This window comes from Excalfactoria chinensis, chromosome 4 (assembly GCF_039878825.1).
Source record: "Excalfactoria chinensis isolate bCotChi1 chromosome 4, bCotChi1.hap2, whole genome shotgun sequence".
Lineage (NCBI taxonomy): Eukaryota > Metazoa > Chordata > Aves > Galliformes > Phasianidae > Excalfactoria > Excalfactoria chinensis.
The window spans coordinates 30,156,738-30,176,916 of record NC_092828.1 but is presented as its reverse complement, the minus strand read 5'-3'; the positions used below and the strand labels follow the sequence as shown (position 1 = coordinate 30,176,916).

At 39.7% G+C, this 20,179-nt stretch overlaps 1 protein-coding gene across 1 annotated transcript in view; it reads right to left on the bottom strand.

The window, feature by feature from the left end:
* The window catches only part of TSPAN5 (tetraspanin 5), a 75,062-nt gene that overhangs the window by 14,668 nt on the left and 40,215 nt on the right, over positions 1-20,179 (bottom strand). Inside the window, exon 2 of the mRNA XM_072334730.1 lies at positions 5,165-5,215. Coding sequence (XP_072190831.1) covers positions 5,165-5,215 — 51 coding nt within the window. The remainder of the gene's footprint in view (positions 1-5,164; positions 5,216-20,179) is intronic.

Genomic DNA, 20,179 nt, shown 5'->3' with positions numbered 1-20,179 from the left:
CACAAGTTCTGCCCCAAGGAACAGATCTGCTGTAATGACTTCCAACCAAATTTGGAAGTCCTTTTCTACATTTTCCCCCATCTCATAAATTGAAAATAAGTTATGCCTTGAGCAAAAGCTACCCCTAATTTCTTTTAACATTAGCTGGAGAAAGGCCATTGCCTATTGCAATTATTTTACTCCCCCCAAAAAAAATAATCTGGAAGGATGAACAGTCATTGAAGTCTCTCTTCATAAGACAACTCAGTCTTTCTTTTTGAAAGAAAAGAAAGAACAGTCCAATCAAGTTATTTCCAATTGAAAGTAGTAAAATTCAAATGAACGACAAAATCCAAGTGTAATTCAGTTAATACCTGCAGACCCTGCTCTTTGAGAAGCTAGTCTTCATATAAATAAGTGTTAGTAAGAAGAAATACACAACTTCATACTTCTGTAACACCTAATGACAATAAAATTTAGCAGATTGTTTGTATTTATATTCCCTTTCTGATCATGCCCTTTCCTACCTTACTTGATTTTCTAGCACTGGCAGTTTCATTCCACACTGGCATGCCACAAGCTGGCTGGTCACTCAGCAAAAGTCACTCACATCTAAGCAGAGTTCTCCTTCAGGTTCTGATTGCTCAGTACAGCTGTGATATGGTGTGTACTGAAGTAAAACAATACAGGCTTTATCTGCCATTGTTTGCTACCCTTAGAGAGCATCTTTATGTGCATCTTTTGCTAGTCCACATATGGCAATCATAAACTGAGCTTGGATAGACTCCAAGTAATACAGCACAAAGCACACAGTGTAATTCTTATTTGTGTTGTGTGCTGTCTGCACATGAATCTGAAGTTATTAGTATTCTGGAGACACCTCAGGATATGCAGTTTTCAGAGTGGCTTTGGCAATAAAACAATTGCTAGAAAGAGGAATGACGAACAGACAATGCTGTGTGCTTACACCTGGACTTCTGGACTTCCACAGAGGTAGTGCTTTATTCTGGGATAAGTACATGGGTCTCACAGTTGCCAATTCTGTCTTCATCCCATCTTCAGCCAAAAGCAGAAGGAAACGTGTACAGAGGTGACTGAGCAGAGGAAGAGGAATCTCATGAGATATCACTGCTTATGCCAGTGACACTCTAAATCCTCAGGGCTACCAGTCATGCATGGAATATATGGCGATTGTTCACCAGCTCATCCCTTCCAAGGATGAAAAACCTAAACACATTGCCTGTAAATCTTCTGAAGTTGGGCTCTCTACAAACAAAAAGGATTTTTTCTCAGCAGCACTACTGCAGAAGTCCAGTCTCTACCACAAAACACATCAATATTCTGGCATCTAGCAGGAAGAAAAACTTTTTTTTTTTTTTTTTTTTTTTTAAACCTATACTCACACGTCAAAAGTATAGTAATGTTTCTGGGCTACACACACAGCACTTCTTTGGTAGTTTAGACATATGCCTAATCTTTACTTGGCAGTAAGCACACTGTGCAGAGCCACACATGCTAATACTTTTCTTCTACCAGTGGCACCAATCCAGGGCTCTACTGTAGTCCCACAAGGAGACCAGCAGGATGTGCTCTCTGGATGAGCTCCAGCTCATCTGCTTGCTCTTTTCCCCCACCCTCAACTGCCTGATGTACATTTGAATGCTGAGGTTCTTAATCTTTTCATCCCCTGTGAGTCACTCTTTGTTCACAGTTATGAAGGAGCAAAATCATCATCCATAAATGAACTACAATCAATAATGGTGAAGTTATGAAAAAGTTGCTTTTATTTGTGAAGTGTATCTGATTTTGGTCACTGAGATAGAATGACACAGGCGTACAACTTGAAAGACTGACATCATACTCATAACCCACCCCACACTTGGGAGAAAAGTCAAATGAACCATAGCTGTGACCATAGCTGTGCACCCTACATGCTGGATCTCACGCACAGCTCAAGGCAAAGGAAAAATACCAGTCTTGAAGACAGTTATTTGATAAGATCTCTCCCAGTATTACAGCTGCAGTTGCTTGCTTTTATCTCATCAAAAAAGATGAAGAAAGCAACACTTGGTTCCACAAGGATTACAGTCGCACTCTCGTTGCTTTCTCCACCCTATTACAGAGATTACTAGGACCACCTATACCACTTTCCAAAGCCAGATCTCTAACTCCAGCTCCAACCTTTGATATTTGATGCATATCTATATTAGCATTTCAGTTCATTTAAAGGGACTCCCCATAAGCTATGCTTTACTTCATATTAACAGCCTTAGACCACACAAACTAGATTACCAACAAATGAAGGCATGCCTCTGTAATATACAACTTGTGCTCCAGACACTAGGAGGCATTCAGTCCATGCGATCACTCTAGAATAAGCCTGAAGAAAACAGTAGCACACTCAGCAGTCCCCATGATAAACAATACCCCAGTGAGCCATAAAAAGAAGAAATCAACGCAAGTAGGACGGAAGAACTCAAGAAGAAGTGCACAAAAGTATTTCAGTTGCAAAAAAGCCACTAAATTTATCTGCTGCAGAAACACATTTCCAGGGTGAAGAAGAAAGCAAGCAGTCAGAAAAAAGGTTCAGCAATACGAGACCTTCAGAAATATTTCTTCCCTGCAACCTAAGGATTACCTTTCTACAAGCCTGTCTTCAGGACTTAGAAATGCTGGCAAACAGAAACACATGGGAGTGATTTAAGAATGTATTATTTTTCTAATTGCCGTGAAAAAGTAAAGTTTAAAACTTGAGATCCAGACCAAGAGCTCCTACTCACCAGCAGCACTGTGCAGGCACATACACATACCATACTGGTATTCCAAACTGTGTAAGTCAGCTTCTGAGTTGAAGAATCTTCTAGTTACACTGACTTAATGAGAAAAACTTTGAAGCTAAACTTAGTCATGAAATCAGCCTCTTCCACTTATCCCACTTCATTTCAGTCAACCTTGTAATGAACTAAGGCTAATCAATAAATTTTGCATAGATCTAAACATTTTTTTTCCCATTTCCATTTTAGAATCTCTGCTTTTACAACCTCCTACTTAAGGCAGATTCCAAAACATCAGTATTTTCTTTCTAAAAGCTCCCACTCTACAGTCCCCAAAAGCCTCAGAGGACATAAAAGCAATTCATCACACATTCTCACTATATTTGCATGTAAAACTCCTGCAGGTAGTAAGACAACCACAAAGTTTGTTTTCCTAAGTACCTACTGGCATCATACCATGAACACTGTCAATGAGCCTTAAGACCACATTATTTAATATTCACAACTGAGGAGGGAAGTAGACATTTTGTACAGGGTTAATTTGTTTGTAAAAGACAACAGAAAAAATTGCTTGAAGTGGTTTAAAAAGTTAGTGAAATATAATGACCGCATATTTTTTTCCCTGCTGCTGAGCAAACACAGTGTAAGTTGCTTGGACTTAGTACAGCCTCTTTATATGCTAACAAGCTGGGGGGAGGAGGAAGAAGTGGGTGTCAGCTGCTCAGTGGATGAAGTTTTTTTTCTTGAACAGTACCAGACCAAGTCTAGTGTGCCTGAAAACACTGAGGGATTGTGAGCTACACAGCACATCTATGGTACAGACAGCTTTATTCATCCCTCAAGTTTATTGCCCCCACCTCCAGTTCTCTTTCTGAGTCCACGATTCAGAATGCTAATTGCCCAGTTTTTGTTCAGGCCTGGCTGGCTGGCTGTCAAGCCAATTCTACTGCCTGTTTGACAAATGAGCTCTTTTGCCTCCCTGCAAAGGAAGGTCATGAGACTGTATGTGTGTTTTTTTTCTTTATTTTTTTTTTTATTTTATTTTAAAGTCTAAAGAGAATTCAAACCAATCTAGCAAAAAAGAGAAACCAGCCACTTAATCTACTAATCCATCACAGTCTCACCTAGCAGCAAACACACTTCATTCAGCAAACAGATTACTTCATTACATCCTGCATTTTTAACTTGGCCTTGTACACTATTTTGCTGTGACATAGCAGAACTACATGCAAGTCAAAAACCAGGACACAGAACTGTGGACGGGTGGCTGAAAGAGAACGGACACATCAAGGACTTCAAGGACATGGTGATATTATAAATCAACAAATTAGCAACTTAAATGAACAACTAACAACTTTGAGAAAGTTCCCATGAGAAAGAAGAACTCAGCACTCATGATAGTAGGCGTGAGCAAGGTGCGCATTGTCATGGTGATAGGTGACGCAAACAACCGTTTGGCCAATTGTAGATTGACACATATTGCCTGTCATGTATACTATCAATGAGCTGTCTTAGTAAACTTTGAATCTTGCTGCTAACTCATATCGAATTGTCTCTTGATTCCAAGCCTCGCTCCCGCACAGAACAACAGAGACAGCTGTAAAACCAAATTATCAAATATAGAAATAAATCTAAATCCAGCCAGGGTTGGATTTTAGTTTGTTTTTGCTGTATTGTTGTTTTTTTCCTTCATTTTTTAAACAAATAAGGAAACTCTGGCTTCAATTGTAGCAGTTGTATTTTGGTAACCTGACTTGTTTTGTATGTTATGCTCTGATAAAGTATCTCCTTCCTTACTTCTGCAATGAGCAAACTATAAATCAGGCTTGGATTCACAACTGAGTTCTCTCTTTCTCTCCACCTTTCCCTTCCTTTTTTCCCACTTCCCAGTTGACTTTACAGTCTCAAAACAGAAAGATTTCCAGTGCACAACCTTATATTCTGCATAAGAAAAAATTATTTTCTTTGCCTCAGGCTTCATTTGGTTTTCATTAAGACAAACAAAGATGCTACGTGCAGGCAACAAAGCCAAGAAGGCTCACTTTCAGGAAGTTCTCTTCTGAGACATGTAGGCTACCTCTCATTCCCAGGGACACGTGCAACAGAGACACACTGCCAACACTGCCTTCAGTAGAGCATTGTATTATCTGTGCTGCTGTTTGAGCGTGTGTGGATTGAAATTGTTATTTTATGTGCAAGTGTCAGCCATGACTTCTTGCCAAAGCATTCTTGGGAAAACGCCTCAGATCTTCCCCTAGGTGAGCCTAGCCAAGGTTGTGTTTTATTTTTTTGACAGAGAAGCTTCATTTTGTTTCAGGAGAAACTGTGTGGACACTAAATGTGCAGCATACTGCTGTTACAATATTTCAACAGAAAGAAAAAATGTTTGTTTGGTGCTATATTCAACTTACCTTTTCATTCCATGCCCACAATCCAATCCCAAGAAATGCTATGCCAAGGAACTAAAGGGAAAAAGAAAGGAAGAAAAATATTAGAATAGGAATCATAAATGTAGAGATTAATTTATTTCTAAACATGTATATTACCTCATCCTCTCTGTTGGATAATCAATTTTAATCAAGACTTCGGGGGCTGAGGGCTTCCTAAGAGTTTTAAAATGTGAATATAGTTGTGTTTTCTTTATTTTACAACTTGACCATTAGAGCTAGAGGACTTTACATGTTGCACAGTGATATTCCATGTAAAAATAGTAGACACAACAACCGTCACTTTCTCAGCATGCGAGTAAGGCTTATCGAACTCAACAGATTACCCCCAAACCAAACTTCACAGTCAAGTAACAAATTATTTTCCCATTGCATTATTCACCATATGCAAGAACAACTGTCATCAGACCTCTTACAGATTACACACATTAAGAGAAAAGGATTAAAAGAAGGCCCTCAACACACTTTTACTATCAGTTTAAGCAGTGTTTCCCACAAACACAGGAAACTGTTACATGACATGAATAAAAGTCCTTTCTCCACCAAGGAGACTCAAAAAAGAATGTCTTCCCAGATTCCCATTTTCACACAGAGGGTGGTGATGCATTGGAACAGGTGGCTGGATGTGGCTCTAGGCTGCCTGGTCTGGTGGTTGGTAGCCCTGCATATGGCAGAGGGCGGGGGGTTAAAACTAGATTATCATTATTGTCCTTTTCAATCCAGGCCATTCTATGATTCTATGGTTCTATAACAGAAAAGGACATAGCCTTTAGGGTTTCGTCATGTCCTTGTGTTCTCCATTCCACCAAATAATTCAAGCGCATCATTCCCCTCTCAATACTACTGGATTTCCACACAAAAAACACATTAAGAATCTCTGAAACATGCAGAAATGACAGACTCATCTCCTGACACCACCACTGTATATTTAGCATGATACAGTACCAGCAATTATACAGAATGCTTAAAACAAATGTATTCTGGGTGTCTGAGCACATCTCTATAAACATTCACCTGTCCAACTTTAATCCTTGGTTTTTAAAACTTATGTACTGGCTAACAACAAGATTATCTATACTCTAATTTCAAGATATGTAACAAAATATTGCTCCAACATCAAACTCTCATTTTCTTGTGGTTTCCGCACAGTGAGGTGCACAGACTTATTTTGGCACATAGCACGTTTTTTCTTAATATCTGCATAAACAGTCAGGTATCCTAATGATTTTCTCTTTTGCAAAACAGGACAGAAGTGTTTTGCTTTGTTTAGAAGTGGAAGGAAGCACGAGTATCGACTTCTTTCCCAGAAGTGATTTCAACAACTTCAAAGCAAGGCTCCCACTTATTTATATACACTTAGGTAGCAATTTTAGCTTCCATACAAGCAAGAATTTCTATAAAGTTTAATTCAAAAGGGAATATACTCACTGCAGTACCTTGAAGTTCCTAAATACCCCTCACATCTGTAAGACACTCTGCAAATGTACACTGCCTACTGAGAAAGAAGGTACATACAAGAGACTGTCACCTCACCTAGATGCACATCTATGCTACTCTCCTTTTTGACTGGAAGAGTTGCGCCTGCAAATTTAAAGAGTACTATAAGCCAGCATTCCTCAGAGGAAACTGTCATGTTTTTGGCTATATTAAACACATGATAAATGGAAAGCTTTCTCGAATGGAAAAACAGAACTGCTGGTCAAGAAAGCCTGCTATTTCAGCAGCCTTAATTGTCTATAACATACAAGAGATGGATTTGAAAATACAGTCTTCTGTGACAATCCATACAAGCAAGAAAAGGTTATCTTACCTATACCAAGAATGCTTTATGGTTGGACAGTTTGCCAGAAGTAGGTAATCCTTCTGACTGGAGCGATTATTTGAAACTTGGTGAAATAAAACTGTACAAGGTTCCAAATCCCTTTCGGGCTAATGCAGTTATTTTGCAGTAACAGATTCCTTTCCTTCTTTCTTAGGCAGCCAAAAGCAACAAGGACTAAGGAATAGGAATGGGAGGGAAGAAGAAAAACTGGATTTGGAAATTGTGAATTTTTATTTCTAGAGATACAAAACACTGTTTTGTGTGTAGCTGAAAATACTTTTAAACACAGCAAGCAAGGAAAACTAGAAAGAATTTGGTCAGTGCCTACATATGTAACTTAATAGCCATACACATCAGCTGCATGCCTGGCTCAGATCCACTAGCTGTATTAAATGCAATCCAGTCAAGTGTCCTTATCATTCACCAGATGTTGAAGCTTACAAGGATAAGGTATTACTTCATGAGTAGCAAATGGTAACTTGTAGCCTACATGGATCTCATCACTCAACTGTAAAGTGAGATGAGACTGCACTATGCTAAGCTGGAGCACCTAAAAAAAAACTGATACTGTCAAGCTCCTGGCAAGCCTGTTAACAAAAACCAGGAAACATTCTCTTGAGAATTCTCAGAGAAGACTCAAAGAAATACATGCTACTCTGTCCTCTTCATACTACAAAATGGAAATCTCTGTCAGTTGCTTTTTCAGCAGCTGATGAAAGAGGAATAACAGACAATACCCATTAGGAGAAGAAAACTTTCCAGATGAAATCATGAATTCTGTCACAGGATGCTGTAGAAACTGAACACATCATGGTATTCAGAAGCAAAATTAGATAAATTCATTTAGAATCCACAGCTATCCAAGAGTGACTTTGTCACAGCTGCTGGCTCAGGAAGTTTTTAAACCATTGCTTACCAGGAGAATATAAGAAGGAAAAGATCCCTGTGTAGATGCTTTGTTGCTTGAACACCTCATTCCTTAGGCAAACACTTAACTTGCATTAGTTGAGTCAAAATAGTGAGTAAGGAAAGCAGCTGGCCTAACTCTCTACACTCACTCCCCAGAAGTGCCCACCCTTATACTAGGACAGCCTGTTGGGAAGATGAAGCTCAGAGGAATGCTCTCAGTAATCCCCACTGGCAGAAGAGAGATGTTTGCTAGGAGACTTATACCTCCTTCCCAGGACTAACTTGAGAATTCCTTGACAATTATGAATGAAACTTTTCAGCAGCTTTTAAGAAGTACTTAGCAAAAATCCCTCTGTATTTTTGCTATTAGGAGGAGAAGTAAAGCAAGATGCATGCTCTGCTTATCTTGCAATTCTTCTGCAGGTGTCTCCACGAGGGTCTCATTCTGTTTGTTTGTAACCAAAAAGAAAATCTCTTCACACCAAGCATGTGGGAAGAGAATGGCATAATATGCATTTTCTCAATTAAGTCTGGAAAATTTTATTTGCACCCATTAAATTATTCCAATGAGTAATCAAGAGGTTGAAATTTGCCTCATTATTACAGGAAAGACAGCTTTAATTCTCCCCAGATATCAGTAAGACCATTTAGCTTGACTGTAAATGGTCACCGGATCTAGGACAAAGCTTGTAAAATCTTGATTATTTTTTTTCAAACAATAGTTTGCAAGAGAACGTTAAATCGTTCCTCCAGAGTATCTCAGCATTACAAAAGACTTGCAGAATAGCACTTTCTGAGCCATAGGTTTTGCCTCCATAAGCACCAAATAAATGTGTTCAAATTTCTCTTTTCTAAAGCACGTAGCAATATTTGTACTGCTGCTCTGCTCATAAAGTTTATGTGCAGTTTTCAGAAGTGGATTGATCAATATGTGTTTCAAGCTGCATATATCTTATTTCTAGTCTTGGCTGCATGGAAGCAAATGATTTTTTGTTGCCAGGGATACAGCATTATACGGAACACTATTTCATTTGAAGGATGCTGGGGTAAATACTAATGTAAACATGAGATACAACTTCAGAGAGAAATGAGCTCAAGCAGAGTGATCAAATATTTCTTCATATATCAAATTTTTATTTCAGCTGACATTTTCGGTGACTTGGCAGCAGCTTTCAATCAAAAGCACAACAACTGCAGACCAAGCAGCAAAAAGATGGTTAATGTGCCATAAGCCAGTGTATGTCCATGTGTGAATGCATTATTAAACAGTTGTGAGAGAAGGAGCTAGAGCACAGCTGCCTTTTTACCTTCATCACACTATACAAACACACTAGCAAAAAGCATGTCAAACCTGAGAAAGCTCAGAGACAGAACTTCCTAACAACTGCTTTATTAAGCTATATAGTTAAGGGAGCATGCAAATTTCTCATCTGTCCTATGTGCTTCAAGAGCTTTGTGTAGTGTTAGCAAGGAGATTCAGAATTCCTACAACTGGTTCCATTTTTTCCTTAGCAATATCCTGCACACAGCAATATTTCCTCTTATATGAGACAGTACAAGGAGGGACAGCAAGGTAGTTTACTGATAAACGCAGAAGTGAAGAGCTCTATTTCACATGCCAAAACAGGAAATCACAATCAGGAAAATACAGCACTTCTGAGCTTCACACATATATAAAAGCAGCACTGGCAAGTTCCTAACCAAGCCCAAAATCCCAGACGAATAATTCTTCCCTAAGCACTTCCTCCGCAGCAGCCTGTGTTAACATGCACTCACAGAAATTTCTAAGTCAGAACACTTGCTGCTTTCTTTAAATATTTTAGATGAAATCAACCTCTTCGCTTTTTAACCAAGGGGAAAAAGGAGCTTAATTACCCCGTCAGAGCACAAAATATTATAGCTACGTAGCTTTGGGTAATCCTGACAGAGAAAGGACAGAATTTAAAATAAAGATTCATGCAGTTTATTTCTGCTCTTTATGCCTCTGATGTGTATCCCTGCTTTAAGCATGTCAATTTGTATTCTTTCAAACAACTGAAATAAGATACACTCCCAACTCTTTTCTCAGCCTCACAGCTTTCACCAGGACCAATATTACACAGGAGGAAGATAGCAGAAGTGTGCTTTGTTCCTGTTTCCCTATGCTCTGGTTCCAGTGTTCTTTCCATTCTGAAACCAACCAGCACAGCACTTCATTGTCAGGTGGCTAAGGACACGTCGCAGTCACAAGAAAGGCAAACAGCTCAAAATAAGCATTTAAATGAATGCGTACATGACAGTGCTTATTACACAGCCTCCTACAGCCCACCTCTTGCTCACCCTGACACTATTTGACGTACTGCAGTTAATGAACAAAGTTGCTACAAAGGTGGCCAATTGCCATTTTGGTTCATAGCGACACTCAGATATAGACTGAATATAGGCTAAAAGACATGCAATTTATATCCAATTTGTGTGTAGCTTTTAGAAAAATATTAAAGTACATTTCACAGATAACTGTCCCTGTAATACCTGTTAGAAATCACACATATGAGGAAGAAAAAAAAATCCCAGTTTTAACACTCTTTTTGTTCAGCTGTATTAGAGAAACAATCAGTTCTATAGAAACATCCAAAGTAGAAAACCAGATCAGAGAACAATGAGAAATGCCATCTGCTTTATCCTGCAGGACTCTTAGAGTGAAGAATTTTCTAATTCTTTTCTAATGCATTTTCTAATGAAGAATTAAGCTTGTGCAAACATCCATTTTGAGTGCAAGGTACTGTGGCTGTTAGTGCATCTCTAATTTGCACCCAGTATAGGGTTTTCTGGTTCATTTTTTAAAAGTAAGCCAGTTGTACCTCCCGTTTAGCCCCAACTGCACAGCCATTTACCATTAGTTTTGTTATTGCCTTCTGTTCTTTAATTGCAAAAGCAAGACATCTGCTTTCTGTTACAGTTGCTCTATGTATTTATTTTATTGCTTTCTGGTGGTGCAATCGTAAGTACTGCCAATCAGCTTGCAGGAAGAGTCCCTAAAGACTGAAGTTCCTCTCCCCTTGTCCACAGAAATTGATATACTGGAAAACATAAAAAGGAGGATGAATTAGACCCAATTTCTCCTGCTCCAACTCTTGAATAACAATTCCCCTCAAGCCTAGATAAAATGAATTTAACTCTTTCCAAGCTCACAGTAAGTCTCTCCAAGTACAGTTACTAAGTGGGAAGACAGAAGTTCTGCTACATACACCTCTCTGTGGGCCTCTTCCTTAGCCTCCCTTCTGAGCTACACTAAGTGTTCAGTCTGCCTCTGCTTTTTCTCTCCAGCCCTGTTCTCTCATCTGTACCACCTCCACCTCTGGCTCAGGCCCCTGCCCTGCAGCTTCTCTGCATCTCTGCCTGAAGTCACTTTCTATTTATAGAAACACCCCAAAATTCTGGAAGTGGTGCTGCAGCAAAATCTGAACACAGTACGGGATTAAAACAACCACCAGGAGATGAAAGTGCCCGGAAGCTTAAAATAAGAGAACTGATTATTGTATTTCTATTCTTTCTGCACTGTCCAACTGCCCAAGAGAGTTAACTTGAAATGTAACTTTTTATCCTGGTCTGCAAATAAGAAAAAATCACAAGGTAAAGAAAGCATTTTCTCTTTCATGCTAGGCTGAAGTTGAGTGTCTCGGAACAGTGCTATGAATGGGTTACTGCCCAGGGCTTGCAGCTTCCTACCTCTGAGGTCAGTGAGACCTCCTCTGGCTCCATTCTTCTTGCTGCACACACCCGGTTTGCTTACTTCCACCTGAGTGAAGGGCTATTTAGGTGTGGCCCCACCACAACTGTTCATAGCATTTTTTTCTAGAGCTATTTTTCCATTAAAAGAAGGAAAAAACAACTACAAAACGAAGCGTACATGAAACTCTCTTTGTGTAACTAATCTAATTCAGGCATTTGATACAACAAACAGAAAAGACCTGAGCTAGCATTTTCCTTGGTAACAAATTGATTTAAGTTGCAAAGCCAGGGAACACAAACAGGTACATTTGTCAACGCAGCAGGAGGCTTCCAACACTCAGCAATTCCCCCAGGGACAGCAACCACAGCTCCCTGCTGCACAGACTGCCCACACAGCAGGAATCCCCTGCGCCGCTGTCCCAACAGCTGCGTTCTCACATCCCAAGCCACTTCCAGGAACTGAGCTTAAATCCATTTACTAACGGGAAGCCCACATGTGCAGAATGTGAGGTAAGCATGAAAAGCCTGGGCAATTTTGGCGCATCAAGTGAACAACACCAGCTTTACAGGTAAACTTGGGACGAACAGTTTAACCTGGCACTTGGTGTACTGTGAGGAGGAACTAGACAGAAATTGGATCACATGCTGCATGAACAGTGAATGCACAGCCAGCCTGCAAACACATCAACCTTTTTCTAGCAAGTCCTGCAGTAGCTTTACTGCCTCTTACCTTCACCAAATACTCCCTCTTAGCTATTTTTCAGGAGTTCCAACTCACAAAGACATTCAAAGCCATTTACATAGCAACGGATGCCACAGTACCCTCTTCCAGGAGCAAAGAAGGGGATGTAAAGGGACTGTGGTAGGCTTGTCGAGTTATTTGACAATACAGCAACTGCTCACTTGCCAGTGTTGCAGGTGTGTAGAGACGGACACTACTTCTGACAACACAAACAAAAGCATGATCTCAAAAGTTGTGCCAGCTGTCCCCATGCATGCTTGTATATCCCTCTTTTCCAGAGATGCAGGGAAAAGAAAAAAAGCCAAAACACTAATCAGCCAAGCATCAAAGTTATTTCCTATAACCATATACAATTACCATCAACCAGCCAGTTACATGAGGTTCTGTCAAGTTATTTATTGTTTTGTGTCTTGTAGCCCTTGCAATAGAAATGCATGGTTGGTGGTGTTAGCCACGATCAAACACTCCACACTTCCCATCTAGCACACTGTAGGTAAGCAGAACTGAAAAGCTCAGATGAAGTAGTAAGCCTGACTCTGTGGATCTCTCAGTACGTCTCATGGGCTGTGGTCAGTCTGTGGACCAGAGCTCTGACAAGTTCTGTTCCAAACAATGAAGCAATTTGACCCAGCATTTTTTCTTGGACTGCATTGCTTCTTACTAAATGTAGAGCTACTGGATGCACCCTTGATGCACACTAAACAAGGTTATCCACCAAATTAATTCAATTTTTTTCTTAATATCAAAATTAAACAATGCTTTACTAGATACTTCTGTACAGAAAGATAGCTTCCTAATTTCCAGTGAAAGTAGAATTTACAGAAGTAGACATCAATTTGTTATTTCATCAATAATATTACTTGGCTGGGGGCAGAGCAAACAAAACTGTGATTTCAATTTCTTCTCAAATAAAAGCAACATGGAACAAACAGGAGGCAGCAAATGGTCACAACGCTACTGAGCTGAAGGTTTTATTCCTAGGCAAAAGTTCCACAGCTTGGCAGCAAACAAAAGCAGCTATAAACCAGCTGCTTGCCTAAATGAAACAGGGCACTACTAATCCTTTGTCTAGTGTGCAGACAGCATCAAACAGTACCCCCTGTTATTTGTCATTCCCAACAGAGGAATTGGGGGCTTGACTAAACACATAAAGAAAATGCTCTTTACTACCCTAAAGGTGTCCCTTCAAAGAGCTGTTGCTTCATGTGATACAGCAGTCTGAGGAAGATTTGCTCCTAGTTCTTGTGCGGGACTTGTTTTGGAGATTATATAATGCTATCCACTGCAACTTAATTTGAGGGCCTTAAATGGGCTTTAAGAATAAGTTCATTGAGAAAACAGATCTGCGTTATAAGATTTCTGGTTCACTATGCTAGAGCCTATCCTACTCATACAACTTCAGCTCAACCAACAGCATGAGCATTATTTTGTAGGTCATATAAAGGGCTTGTATATATATTAAGTACAAATTTTAGCCCTCATTTTATTGTCACTTAGTCTATGGAAATAGTGTAGTTCAAATTCCTGACAACTGCATTATCTTTGCTTAATGTAAAATCTTCTGGCTTGCACAAGTGCTAATAACTAATTCGTCCTGCTGACACCTATCAGGAAAAGAAAGCACTACAAAGTCTGTTTAAGGGAAGTGGAAATACAGCTGTAGTACATACAGATGGCTTACTAAGAGAAAAGCTATAAAAATATATATATCTCCTTCTGCAGAGCTGTGCTACTGCAGTCAGTCAGTCTTTGCCTATCTCTCTTCCATGATCAGGGAGGCATGCTGGTATCACTAAGATGTGCAAATCTGCATGTGCCCACCAGGCAGCTTCATTTTCACCCTTGCCTGTAAAAGCAAAGTTGCTGCTCGTACAATCCCAGCTTTACCTGTATAGTTATCACTGAAGATGGCAATGTCACAAAAACACTTTTTAAAAAAGCTTTGGAAACAGTAGAATGATCCTAAAAATGAAGTCTTCATTTATTTATTTTTTAATGTAGTGCTAGAGTGTAATTCCTCCTTACATAGCAAATGTAATTTTCTTGCTATTTTCTTACTTCCTACTCTGCCCCAGAAAGATTTGCAGGCACAAAGTAGCCACAGAACAATATATATAGAGAGTATATATATAGATAGATAGATAGATATATCCTGGGTAACTGTCCATGCCTAATTGAACATTCTTACAGAAGAGAAGAAAAAGCATTCAGTTTTTAGTATTTGGATGCCACAGTCGGTCTGTTTCCCATGAAACATTTGTCCCACACAGAATCTCAAGTGGGACCTTAGCAATCCACAGACTCCCAACACAAGCCTTCCAAGCAAAAGCCACTATACTGGGTGCAAAGATAACATGGCTATGGAGAACTTTGCCTTTAAGAGTCCCAAGGGAATTCACTGACCAGTGCTCCCCAGGGCATTTTTCACAATAGCAATGCACTGAATGACTGAATAAAACAGCAGACCTCTGTCAGACTGAGGGACTCCAAAGGCCTTTTGACCACCTCAAGCACAGGCTTCTCATCCCCAGTATTCAGGTCAAAGCTACAAGGAGATGAAACAACATGTGCAATAAACCTGTGATTGAAGCAGATGCACCAAAAAAAAATTATGCATTTTTCTCAACATTGCTGAAAAGACACCATCTTTTTATGAAGTAACTACACACTGCAAATAACAGCTTATGCCAATGGTAAATTTATATGTAAAAGTGATGCATCTCAGCTGTTAAGACAAATAATTCCAGCTAAAAACACCAATGTAAAGGAAGTATCCTGGCAGAGTTGGCATAAAAGCTTGAGCACGGATGTAAAGGAGAATACGTGCAGCATATATCTACTAAAGCAAAGTTCAACACCTCCCTGCCTGCAGAGCAATTTGAATGCAAGTTAGGAGAGAAAATAAATATTTTGCAACACAATAGTACTGACTTAACGCTACACAGAAAAGACAGCTTAGTACTTTAAAAACATGACCAAAGTTTTTCCTTATCTGGAAAAACATAACTTCAGTTTTACCCTAAGGCAATGATTTCAGTTTCACTGGAAGCCCTGCTTTTGTTTAAGAGCAAGCACATTTGGAAGTCACTTCCAAACACTGAAGAAATAAACACAAACAACAAAAAATGAAACTGCAAGGAAAAGCAGCAGCAAACTTCCTGTTTCCCACTAATTTCACCTATTGATCTCTTTACAAAAGAGCTGAATTTATGTCTTGGCTAATGCAGCCAAGAACATGCAGTACAGTCTGCTTGCTTTCTCTTCCATTTCAGAATACTTCAAAGCAGGAAGCTTCCATCTTCTTCCATGTCCTAGTTCAGCCAATAAATACATAAGAAGCCTTTTAGAGTGTAAATTATTTGCCTTTTCTATTATTATTATATTTTTAAATACTTCTTCACTTGAACTGAAGCATCTGGAGATAGGAAAAGACCTTCAAGTCTGGTCCCACCCTGCGGCACAAACATAGCAGTTCATCTGTGTAAGGCTAAAGGGAGAAAGACTGAGAGAAAAGGTTTACCCAATCGGTAGCAACATGTCACCATGGCTGCAGAACCATCAGCAAGAATCCTTCACCAATACTTCACATCCTCCTCCTTCCACAGTGAAGAAAGGTGACCCCAAACAAACTGTGGAGGGGCTGAACATACGGGAGGTGCAGATGGAGTGAAATTTAACAATCCAAACACAGTATCATATATTTTAGGGATACAAAAATATCTGCTATAAGCTGAAAACTTACACCCTGGAAAGATGACAGAAAACCGCCTTTAAATTACATGCATCCGTCTGCAAGCTGGTAAGGTGATGGGATGTGAAAAAAGGCAAAATAAGACATTATGAAATTTTAAAAAAAAGACATTCTCAAATATATATATATAACTGCTTTCTGTAAGTTTCCCTCAGTTCCCCTAACTCTACAAAGGTTTAAAACAGCCAGCATCACTAAAAATGTCCAGGATGGCTTCAGTCCCCTACATGACTACAAGCTGTTCTTTCAGATGCTACATCAGCATTGTACAGCAGGACCCAGCCAATGCCAAGTTAGTGCATGCATTACAACTCCTGTATGAGACTCTGCTGTGCCCCATCAGTACTCAGTAATGAAACATGGCTCTCAAGGTTTTTGGACATGGGCCCATAACACTTAGGATGTAGCCAGATCTACTCACATAAAACTTCAGGTTCATTTACTATAATTTAACCTAAGACAAGGCACCCCACTGAGCATACACTTAAATGCAAATACAAAACTGCATACAGAACAACACTCCTACCTCTCTAAAGTGCCAGGGTTTTGTTTATTTTAAAATTAAGCAGCATGTTTTCAACAGCCCCTCCTGTGATTGTTACACTTAGGTCTCCCTTAGTTCTCTAACCCCAGCATTCTTATGTTAGCATTCTTCTCTGTATAGTATTTGACTTTGCATTCAGGTTATAACCAGTCTGAACCTGACCCTTCCAATACTGGTAGCTCACCCAGCTTTGCTTCATTACACAAACAGCATATGGAGGGTTTCCTAGGACTGGGCCCATAATTGCATAATGGGTCCTGACACAAAGGCACTTCTCTGGATGCTCTTTAATTCAAGCCTCTATTCACTTATCTGTTGTCAGCCCTTTCCTCTCGTCCCAAATGTGCTTCCAGCTTCAAGTAAGTTTCCGCTGTGTATGTCGTATCTCCACAAAAATTTCAGGTTAGTTCAAAGATACATGGTATATCACTGATCCCTGTTCACACAGCATCATGAAAGGGGCCCATTGTAATGTAACCTCAGCCCTGGCACTGATGTGCACTTCTGGCTGCACTCGTGTGACCTCCGCTTGACTTCAGTTACAGCCAAACAGGCAAGGAACAAGAAACTGCAGGGTGGCACATCAGATCCTTTACCATGATGCACCAAATCAAGCTATTACACACTTCAGCAGTCACCCTCAGGGTATTAGACAGGGAGAGACAGGGGAGTAGTGCATGTGAGGACAGAGATATCACTAATAGCTTTTAGCCTTGCCTTCGGCCAATACAGTAATTAGCACTATCACCTTGTGCCTCAGAACAGAAGGAAAAGCTGCAGATCTGTGTAAGTGATATACCCCAAATTAAGGAAAGGAGTTATTTCACTATCCCATCATTGTAGTCAATACATCTGATGCTTATAGAACAATGCAGGACAACAAATCTATTGCATAGCTTTCTACACTGTCAGTGTAGTCTATCGCTGCCTTGTTGAGTGCTCCTACTCTTGCTTTTCCTACACAGCTCCCAGTGAGACACACATCCCCCAGGACACACTAAAGGAATTCATAAGGCCCATTTTGTTAAGCAAGCTCCTGCTCTCCTTCACCACCACCATGTATGTGCACAAATAAAGAGCTTACGATCAGGCGTGAGGCCATGTGGAGGCTGGAGCTGTGAAAGAAGCAGCAGAAGGAGAAGGCCCACACTCTACAATGCTTCCGGTGACTAAAAGAGATTGGGTTTGGCAGCTGGCTAAGCCAAGTGTCTGTTCCCATGAGACACTGCATCCATCGGCAATCTAAAGGTACACAATAACACTGAAGAGGTTTGGAAAATAAATAAATTATGGGAAAAAAGGAGAAAAAATTGGAATCAGTTTCTCCAGGTAAAGCATGCATAGCGATAAGGATATACAAACATATTAAACTCTGGCATAATTTTGCAGGTTTTCCCTCTTGACTGTAATGGCAGCTGAGAGCTACTAGAAGCTTTTGAAAATCCTCCCCATCATTACTGCTAATGTCTGCAGTACCCAGCTTAAAAGAACCAATTTATTAACACAAACATAGCTCAACCAAGAAGTGGTAAACCAGTAAGCTTCTCATTATTCAGAGGGCATCCAGTAAGCTAAAAATAGTACCGCTACATTTGAAGCCACCTGCTGCATCTCCTCTTTAAAAATCTTTTCTTCTGAAAGCCAAATTTTCATCAGAATATTTACCAGCATTCCCAGATCATCTACTCTGTCACCTTAAACCACAAGCGATCAGTTTTGCAGCTTAAAGGGTTTAACATCCCAGAATAGCTTCCTGCATTTTTGCATTATTCCATAGACTGCATCAGCTTAATTTACGGTAAGTGTTTACCTCCTTGGAAAAGTAAGGCATCTTACAGATCTCATTTTTCCATGAAGAAGGAAAACATCATTTGCAAGGATTGTCATTTTCACCAGTTTTAAGATTATCCCAGTTCTTGACTCCCAGTAAATGTGAAATAATTTGGCTTGAGTCATAAAAACTTACTTCCATATGCTTATTAAATACGCTGATTTCTCTCTCAGTATAATTTCACTGATCAATTTAACATACACTTCAACAGGGACACTGGTGCTCTTTCTACTTCTGCCATATGAATCAGCAGAAAAAAACCAAGCAGAGGAAAAACCCAAGACCTCATGCTCCCAGACAGCTTGCTGTACACTAAGAAAATGTATTTTTAAAGCTCTGCAAGTTTTCCATAAGTCAGGACTGAGAATGCTGGAAGTTTGTACCAAAATAGTGTGAGAGTTACACTGTGGGTCAATCTCACCTGACAGAAGCAATGCAATTAGGAGCTCAGCTTAAGCTTGGGGATATACTTTCTACTTAATTCACTCTTCCAAATCCTGTCACCAAGGACTTGCTGAGTATCCAGCCATTCTCCTATTGCAGTTACACAAGAAATACAATAATACAGATGACAGAACAGTCACATATGGATATATACGTATATACTCACACCACACATGCACTGAAAACTTCATAAAGTAGTTCTCCTCTACAGCCTTGTAAGTGAATGCACAACATCAGCAAATTCAAAAACCAGAAAAAGCTTTGGCATATTTTTGATGTAATAAGATTTTTCATATTGGTCAGAATATTTCTGAGGCTCTAAAGAAAAAACATAACTGGGAATTATTATAAAAAAATCCCATACTTCAGACTTCCATTTTTTGCTTCCTTCCTCTTTCCCCTTTCTTTTCTTTAAAGTGAGTCTGATTCTTTTCTAACCTTTATACTGCAGTTAAACTCAAATCAGTCTGTTTTCCAATGCTCAGTGAACTTGAAAATTGCCCATCTGAAGAAGTCCCATTGGAATTACAGTAAATAACTGCTATTCTTAGCACAGCCTCACTGCATACAGCATGGTAAGCTGCATGATAAGCATCAAGGTAAATTCTCACGAGCAAGATGCCTCATTACATAATGTAATGTAACATACCACCCTGTAATTTTAATGCAAATGTCATAAAAAATGAAAATCTCTGTTCTTAAAAGCTGAAGAGACGGTCTGCGGTCAATGAGAGACGTGTACAAGAGCCTTGGCCTTTTTCCTCAGCAAATAACGTGCTTCCCTTTTCTCACACCTGTGGTAGGACTACCAACACACAGGCACCCATGCTGGTGTTCCAGAGCAACCTGAGCTGCTTCAAGTTCTCCAAGACAGCTGCCAGTCCCACAGTGATAGCCTGAATACCTCTCCTCTGAGGTGGTGATATTTTAGTACTTTGCCTTAGTAGTCAATGCCTTCCAGATTTCATATACAGTGCAGTCCCTCTTATATATTATTTCTGATTTATATTTTTTAATTTGTCTTAGTTATGCCATTATTTCAGCCTGCCATTTTTTTACCCTAAATTTGCAGATTAGAAATTGCAAGCTGTCATGTTATCATACTTCACAGTTTAACCAGCAGTCCCTCATCCATCCCTCTCACATCATTATAAAAGGGCACTGAGGAAACGCTTCTATATAAATTGTCACTATTCACATCATAGAAAGACAGCTATTTTTAATG